Source organism: Lagopus muta, chromosome 6 (assembly GCF_023343835.1).
Source record: "Lagopus muta isolate bLagMut1 chromosome 6, bLagMut1 primary, whole genome shotgun sequence".
In the NCBI taxonomy this organism is placed as follows: Eukaryota; Metazoa; Chordata; class Aves; order Galliformes; family Phasianidae; genus Lagopus; species Lagopus muta.
Window position 1 is genome coordinate 58,218,116 of NC_064438.1, and position 8,749 is coordinate 58,226,864.

Sequence of the window (8,749 nt, forward strand, 5' to 3'; positions counted from 1 at the left end):
CAATGACGTACGGAACAATGCTCATCAAAAAACCCTGGACTGTTAAAACATGAGAAGAGGTTGCGGCCTTAACTTTAGAGCCTTATTTTTATTGAATTCTTATCCATTAATACAGTTTACCCAACGTTAATACCAGTACTCTGAAGTGAAGCACTTGCACCAGCAGCACTTGTTGGCTGTGGCTGGTAAGTTTTAGCAAACAGTCCCTTATCAGCCCTTTTCTAACACACATAGCTTGCACTTTTTGCAGCGGCGTTAGGTGAAAGCTAAGCTGAATGACTGTGCCACGTGACAAACAGATGTGAGCACCTCCTGAACTTGAGCACGTGCTCTGATCCCATTGAAAGTCATGGGACTTTTGCACAATCACATCCACGGTGCTGAGGGTTTGTGCTCTCCTGGGAAGCACTCTCCTGCTAGCAAGCTCTCTCCAGCACCACGCAGCAGTGATCAAGTACGTGCAGTTTCAGAAAGCAGGTCTCTCCATAGGAATATCTGTACTTAAAAAAAGCAAGCTTTTTCCTGTGCATACCTAACACCTCCACAGAGCACTAACAAACACATTCAGGGCACACCAACTCTTTCTCTCATCTTCCCTCTCCCTTCTCTGCAGAGGGTTGTCCTCCATCCCGCTGCTCACTTATTAAGCTGTTCACCAAGCCCACTGCCTCTGCGGTGCCTCCTTTCCAGCCTCCTGCCAGGCACATTCTGGTGTGGCTTCACAGCTACTTGCAGCCCACACTCAAACAGAGCATGCCACTCTACTGACCTTCTTTCTGGCCAACACTTAAAGCCATTACATACCTACATCTTCTTCAGCCTTAGAAATAAACGGATAGAATAGCATTCCTAGCATCTCTGCCTTCCTTCTTGTTCATCATAGCCTCCAGAAGTGATGGAGATGCCAATGGGCGAGCGCAACTCACTCTAAGCAGGATCACTCAGCTGGAGTTGACAACACTCAGCAGACAGGGTTTCTGACATCACTTAAAGAAAACTGATTAATTCTCCTTAAACAACGCTTGTAAATCACAACAACAAAAGCTGAATTTGCAGAAGAAATTCATCTTCAAAGGCACAAGAAAAGTACCAATATCTCCCACTTGCTTTAGAAAAGCATCCTGAAAGTCACAACTCACCCCTACTGAAAGGGAGAAAGGCACCAGAAAGCAGAAGCTATGCACACTGAGTACTGCAGAGCTGAAAACTGCTTCACCGCCACGTAAGCATTCTGATCAGGAAGGAGATGGCTGGACTGAAACTAGCAAGATGCTTTGGGAAGGAAGAGAGCAATGGAATTAACAGGAGAGGCAGAAAAGTAAAACCCAGGAAAGACCTCAGTTAGCAAAAGTAGTGCTTTACCTTGCCATGGAAACTATCAATATTTTATTTGTAAGTGAAGAATAACATGCCTGGTGAGAAAAACAAGAAAACAGCATTCAGGAGTTCGGTCTTCAATGAAAAACTCCTTTAGGAAATGGTATCAACCAAGTTCAAAGAGTATTTAACACCAAAAGCAATGTTCTAGGCACACAGTGAAGCAACTGAAGAAGTGTTCTGCTGCTGAAGACAGACTGAAAAAAAATGCAAACTATATACTGGTAACTATTAGTTCCAAATCCTCAGTTTTCACCTACCTCATAAATGTGTTTTAATGCTATTTCTGTTTCAGAATAGAAGAAAAAAACCATAAAGCAATCACGCAGGCTCAGCATACCAGATGTCAATTAAAGCAGCCAGGGAAGCGGTGCCATGGGGCCTGTGCCTCTGGATGGGCTCAGGGTGCCAACCTGTCAGAAGCCAATGTGGAAATTTGCACTGCCTGGAGAAGGCACAAGCAGCCAGCTCTCCTGCACAAAGCAGGCAGCAGGGGAGCACCTGGCAGCTCCTGCACACTGATTTTCAGTCTCCACAGCAGAGCTGCAACAACCACCAGGGCTGATGTACAAAAGGGTTTCTATCTCGCTGCTGACCTCCATCTCCGACATCAAAACAAGCACATCAAAACAACCCACTGACAAAACAGCCATTTGTAACATCTGGTGCCAAGCATTAGCCACTATACTCCCAAGATTTTTCAATGATTCTGACTAACTCTAAGTTCAAAGGGCTGATAACACATCCCTGGCACTCGTGTCTCGTTATGCAGGAAGCTCTCCTGGCACAGGCTTCTCACCACGACTGCTCCTTCTTGCCATCTACAAAGTGGCTCACAGACACCTTACAAAAGAACTATGGAGTTCTTGGAAATTTCTTTCACTACAAGCTTAAAGGGATCTCACACAGATTTTAAACCCATCCAACCTGGCTGAAGTTCAGGGATTTTAAAATCTGTATCTGGGGATCCAATGACTCCCTCTGCATTCACACATGGGCTAAGCAGAATCTCTGCTAGCAAGCAGTGCAGCAGAAATTACCTCCGTATCCTCAGTCAAGGACAGTCCTAATGAAGCATTCTTATTTTTAATACAATATGTAGTATTTTACTTAATAGGTGCCTGCAAGCTATTAGGTAAAAAGGCATATATATCAAAAAGAAATCAACAAAACTCCCACTGGGTCTGCTTCTCCCCACATACTGACAGATCTGTATAGAAGTCCTACTTCAATTTTAAGAGGCGTTGCTGCATGACAGACAGCAGTAGAGGCGATGCATCCTCAACAGCCTGAATTTAAACTGGAGAACATGGCCTGGAACTGGAGAACTGGTCTGGTATTAAATGTGGAGGTTGGTGGCCCTGCCTGCAGCACGGGGGTTGGAGTTTCATGATCCTTGGGGTCCCTTCCAAGCCGGGCCATTCTGTGATTCTATGAACATGCTGAGATGAACACAACTACCTGGAGAGTGCAAGTGGATTAATATGTAAGAAATCAGTAACCTGACAGTGTAATTGCCAAAAAGCAAGGGAAAGGCAGGGCAACAGTTGCATGAGACAAAGGCATGAGTCCCAAGCCAATGAATAGGACGGTTGCCCCGAAGTCTGTAGTTTAAACAGATTCACCCAGGGCTTTGAAAACCAGACTAAGTCAATCTACAGAAAAACAGCTGCAAAGCAGCCCTCTTTGAGTAGGAAGGCAGAGAGGACTGGGCACTCCAAGAGGATTCAAAGGGCAGAACTTGCACATTAGATACCACTCATCACCACGTCTGCAGAAGAACAAGAAGCCCAGCTCCAAGCTACTCATTTATCTGGAAGCCTCCACTAGTAATTTCAGTTCTCTTGTGCTGTCTTTGCTACTTCCACAATTCTAATTAAATAAATCCCAGAGGTCACAAGGTAAGGATACAATTCTCAGTAATTAATCTCTTCAAACTGTAACTCAGTCTGGTATTTCTGATGTTACAAAGGAATCCTGTGGCGAGCCTAAGATATTTCAGCAGAAGCCGAGCTACGATCAGCATCTTCCTGTCATTGAGATTACAAAACAGCTGAAGAACCGTCAGGGCACCCAACGTTGTCGCTGTGAGATAGCAGCCGTCCCTGAAGAGCAGTACATATGTGGAACAGAACAACAGGGAAGAACAAAGATAAAAGCTTTTGACCTTTGCTCTGAACTGAAAACATGAATCAGCAAAAACAGCAGTTTATGTACTGTTTAACGTGCAGCTCAGCATATTTTCTGCCAGTTGTACTCGCTGTTTGTCATGCTCGTGCAATCAGAAAGTAAGATCTGTCTCCCTTACCCACACATGTATCTAGCGTGAGATCTGGTATGCCATCAGTAGCTCCCTCCCACAAGACCAAAGTAGCATCTACCCCTCAGATCCAGATTTGCACGCACGCCATTAGATGGGAATAACAGCCACACCAAGGTCTTCAGAAGCAGGAGATGAGACAGAATCCTTGGGATCTGACCTTGCAGTCTTCTGTGGCCTGGGCGCAGCAGAGAACCAGGCAGAGAGCACCAGGCGGCAGCGCAGCAGAGCCATGCTGGCCATCTGCCTACAGGAGAACGCACCGCCTCACCTGGGAGGAGAGAATGGGAGAAAGGCAAGAACTCTCACATTTACAGGAAGAGGCAACGAAACGTGTGAGCAAAGGAGGCATTAGGTCAGAAGACACTGACAGATCCCTGGAACACCAGAAGTTTATCTCAGTCTTGCAAATGAGCAGACCAGATAAGAAGAAAAGACTCGAGCACTCTTTAATCAGCTTTCTGAGGACAAAAAATTATCCCCATTTTTAGCGCTGTGAGTTTATTTCTCTGTCTAGCACTGCTCCTGGTGCTAACCTCTGGAAATCTCTCCTTCCAAGCATCAGAAGTTGTCTCTGTGCAGCACACGTTATTATTTGAAACATCTGCTCCTCAGGCTTAAGGAGACTGAATCAGCTTCCAAAATGGACCAGGCAAAGGGTCAAGAAATTAAACCTTTAAGCTGCTGATGAGCACAGCCTCTTGCTCCCATTACCAGGAGCAATCCTGCCTCACCTGGCAGCTCTGCTCACTCTGTCGCCTCTGTCCCCATGGCACAGGCAGCAAGAGGGACAGCAGCAGTTTCCTCATCCCTTGGGTGATCTGTAACCACGTGGCAGATGCAACAATCACCAGCAGTCATTGCTTCAGGGTGGTGATAGAAAAATCCCCACTGTCCAAACATGGAGCTGTGCTAAGGCTCTTCTTTAACTCAAAATGTGTGTGAACTGAGAGCTCTCCTTGCTCCTTGGGCTCACTATCTGCCTTTTGGGGTGATGAGCTGAAAAACAGAGGTTTCACACACCTCAATGAATTGTACCACCTGCTATAGTCTTTTACAGATCTCCCCCCTGTAAAGATGACAAGAAAGAAGAGAGTAAACAAGCAAGAGCCCTAGTTTTCAGATCTGCTGCTCTGTGTCTCCCATCAGCCCCAAATTTCCCAAGTAATTCTCAAAAATTTACAGAGACCAGAGAAAACTGCCTGCTGCCCATGCCAAGACGATGCCTCTTGCTTGACCAGTCTATGTCTCACACTCCATTACAGTTCCTTTGACCTTGAAGGAACACAGTTGGAAAGCAAGTCTTCAGGGACAGAGGGTGAGCAGCAGCATAGCCTGTCTGCTCCAGGAGAGCTGATGCTTGTCCAGCAAGACCCTGGGACACGTTCCCTCCAAAGAAAGGTGCCTACCCTTTCACCTCTGTTCCTCAAGGTTCCCTCTCCTCTAAGGACAGAGACAGATGAATGCAAGAGATGTGCCTCTTGAGGAAGGATGAGAAAAGGCGTACATCACCACATCCTTTTGAAGCTGAGGTGGTAAAGCAAACACCCTTCACTTGGAAGGATAAGAAGCAAGGACTGCGCATCTGAGATGCCTGTTGCATCCCCTTGAAGCAGAAAAGTTCCATTTCATGCCTCTCCCAGCGGAAGGATGATTGGGTTGGGGAGATGAAGTCCATCACTTTCCTAGAAGAGAGGATGACAGCAGCAGAGAAGCCAGGTTTCAGCCCGCTCTTCCATGGTTCCTCACCAAAGAAAAGAGATCAGAAGCATGCACGTGGCAGGGAGACAGTGGACAAATAACTGCCTGGTATCCCCCTGCTCTTCCTGAAGTATGCATACTGAGGGGAGTAGGGACAGCAAATCTCCAATCCCACTCACCCTTTCCCATCTGGGAAAAGGTCAACTCTTTGAAAGGGGAGATGACAGCAGGACAAGGGGAAATGGTTTGAAGTTGAGGGAGGGCAGATGGAGGTTGGATGTCAGGGGGAAGTTGTGTGCTGTGAGAGTGGTGAGGTGCTGGAACAGCTGCCCAGAGAGGCTGTGATGCCCCGTCCATCCCTGGAGGTGTTCAAGGCCAGGTTGGATGGGGCCCTGGGCAGCCTGGGCTGCTGTGAAATGGGGAGGTTGGTGGCCCTGCATGGCACAGGGGGGTTGGAGCTTCGTGATCCTTGAGGTCCCTTCCAACCCGGGCCGTTCTGTGTGTGATTCTGTGAAATGGGAAGCACAAGCAAGAAGGTTCTCAGCCACCTTCCTCTGTACCTATCAAGGAACAAGAAAATGCCGTTCCATCATCTCTGTATGCCAGGGAGTGCATGCCCAGATGCCCCTTTCCTTTAGGTGCAGAGGGAGGAAAGAAAGATGCCCAGATCCCCTTTTTGCCAGAAGCATGTGAAGAGATGCGCAGGGTCTCCTCTTCCCATGAGTCCGCATGCAGCGTGGGGGTACCCAGCGCCTCCTATCCTCAGGATGCATTAGGGGGATTCATCGCCCACCCTCTCAAGTCCATGTTGAGTAGCACCCCATTTTCCATGGGCACTGGACAGCCCCTCACCTCCTGGACGCACAGCATTGGCTCGAGGAGGCTGCCCGATGCCCCTGGATGCCAAAAGGGAAGAACGCCCTCCTTGTGTGTCTCTCCTTGCCCCATTTATGTGTGAGACACGATGCCCAGCTGCCCTTACCCCAAATGTCAGCATCAAAAGGGTGCGACAGGGAGCGCTCAGCCCCGCACCCATCCATACCAGGGGGGCAGGAAGTGCCACCTGCTAAACCTATTTCCCCATAGCAGCTCCCTGTGCGGGCAGGGGACACTCAGTGACTTTTTGGGGAGGGCAGGAGGCAGATGGCATCCCGCCGCCTGAGGCGTGAGGGTCCGGTCCTTCCGGGGGTGGAAAAGCACCCCGTCAGATCCGTGTCCTTCGGTCCCACACAGCCGACGGGGATCCTGTGCGTGAGCCGCCCTCGCTGGCACTGCTGGACCCCTCCCGCCCCCCAGCGGGGCCCCGGGCCGGCAGCGGCCGCACTCACGGTTCCAGTAGACGGGGTAGCACTCGGCGTTGGCCACGTCCACCTCGTAGAGCCCGCTCCGCACGCACACCGGCTCCACCGCCGTCCGCTCGGGGCCGGGGCCGAGAGCTCGGAAGGCCAGTTCGATCCGCAGCGAGTCGTAACCGATGAAGGGCTTCCAGCTCTTCCGGTCCTCCCGGTAGAACCAGCGCACCTCCTCGGCCCCCAGCTCCCGCACCACCTCATAGCGGGGCCGCCCGCCGCCCGCCGCCGAGCGCTGCCGTTTCCTCTCGGGCAGCGCGGAGCCGCCGCCGCTCTCTCCGCTCGCCAGCCCCGCGCCCTCGCCGCTTTCCCCGGTGCCGGAGGAGTAACGCAGCGAAGCGCCGGACTCGGCCGAATCGAACTCGCCGCCGCCGGTCGAGTCGCTCGGGGTGGCCGCCTCCGGTTCCCCCTCCTCGGAGGAGGAGGTGGAGAGCGCGGCGCGGAGCGGCGGCACGGAGCGCTGCCGGGGGCGGCGGGGCGGGCGGGCCAGGGGATGCTCCGCCGCTTCCTCCTCCTCCTCCTCCTCGCCGCCGGCCGCCCGCTCGTAGCGGCCACCGTAACCGCCGCCGCCGCCGCCTTCCCCGGGCAGCTCCCAGGCGCCCTGCGGCGAGCCGGGCTCGGGGTAATCCATGCCGCGCCGGCGTCGCCTCACCTCGGCCGCCCTCGCGCCGCCCCGCTCACGCCCGGCTCGCGGCTGCCGCAGCCGCCAGCTCCTCCGCCCGGCCGGGGGCGGTGCCGCATCGTCACGTGCACCGCGACGCGGCCGGGGGCGGTGCGGGGGGGGAAGGGAGGCCTGGGCTGAGCGCTGAGGGCTTCCTGGAGGCTGCTGCCTGCGCTTGGGCTGCATTACGCAGTTTGCGGGAACTGCCGAGCGTTTACCCCCGCCAATCCCCAGCACGTCCCGGGGTTACGTGGCACCCGCACGTGTGTCACTGAATCGCGGAATATCTCGGGTTGGAAGGAACCCGCAGGGATCGCCGTGCTCCTGGCTCCATGCTGACTACCCGAGCCCTGTGGCTCACTGGAACAGGTTGCCCAAGGAGGCTGTGGATGCCCCATCCCTGCAGGCATTCCAGGCCAGGCTGGATGTGGCTCTGGGCAGCCTGGGCTGCTGGTTGGTGACCTGCACACAGCAGGGGGTTGGAACTGGGTGAGCATTGTGCTCCTTTGCAACCCAGGCCGTTCTATGATTCTATGACTCAAAGCCATGTCCCAGTGTTCCCTGAGCTCTGGCAGCCCAGGGCCATACCCACTGCCTCTGGGGCAGAGCCTTGCCCTGACCAACCTTATCCTCGCAGCTCCATGCTGTTTCCCATAGAGCTCAGCACTGCCTTCAGCTTGCTGCAGCAGCTGCAAGGCCTCCCCTCCACCTGCTCTGCTCTGGGCCCAACAAACCATGCGGCCTCAGGCATTTTGCACACACCTTGCCTTCCAGACCCTTCCCCATCCCCATAGTGGATGGTGGCTTCATGTCCTCTTGATATTGCATTGCTCAACTTGCACCTGGTGCTTGAGGTGAAGCCACACCTGCTGCTTTGGGGATGTCTCAGCCCAGTGTGAGATCCCAGTCCTCCGAATGCTTGCTATGAGTACCAAAAAGGGAAGTGTTGGGCCCCAAAATGAGAGGTGCTGGGGCTCACCTGTGCTTGTTGGTGTGTGTGAGCCACAACCAGCCACCTCCCTGCCCTGTGCACACCTGGCACTTGGCAGGAGGGGGTGCTGAGATGCGTATCGGTGCCGGGTGATAAAACACTTTGTTACGTCAGGAGCGAGGATGAGGGATGGTTTTCAGTCCCCAACACACACCCAGAGATGGATCACTGCTGTATGTACGTCCCCCTCGTCTTATCTCATGGCTGCTGTGGGGGTGGCAGAGGGAGAGCTTCCCAGAAACACACCCTGAAATACTGGGGTGGGGTCACCTGTTTGTACGAAACCCCCCGTATTACAACACCCCCAGAAACAAGGAGGTGGGGTGAGGGTATGTGAGCGATGCTCCTAT

At 52.7% G+C, this 8,749-nt stretch overlaps 1 protein-coding gene across 2 annotated transcripts in view; it reads right to left on the bottom strand.

Moving 5' to 3' along the window:
- DDHD1 (DDHD domain containing 1) overlaps positions 1–7,459 on the bottom strand; it is a 62,811-nt gene extending 55,352 nt beyond the window's left edge. For both annotated transcript variants that reach the window (XM_048949145.1, XM_048949146.1), the window contains exon 1: positions 6,727–7,459. In XM_048949145.1, coding sequence (XP_048805102.1) covers positions 6,727–7,378 — 652 coding nt within the window. In that variant the 5' untranslated portion in view covers positions 7,379–7,459. The remainder of the gene's footprint in view (positions 1–6,726) is intronic.
- Positions 7,460–8,749: the final 1,290 nt, after the last annotated feature.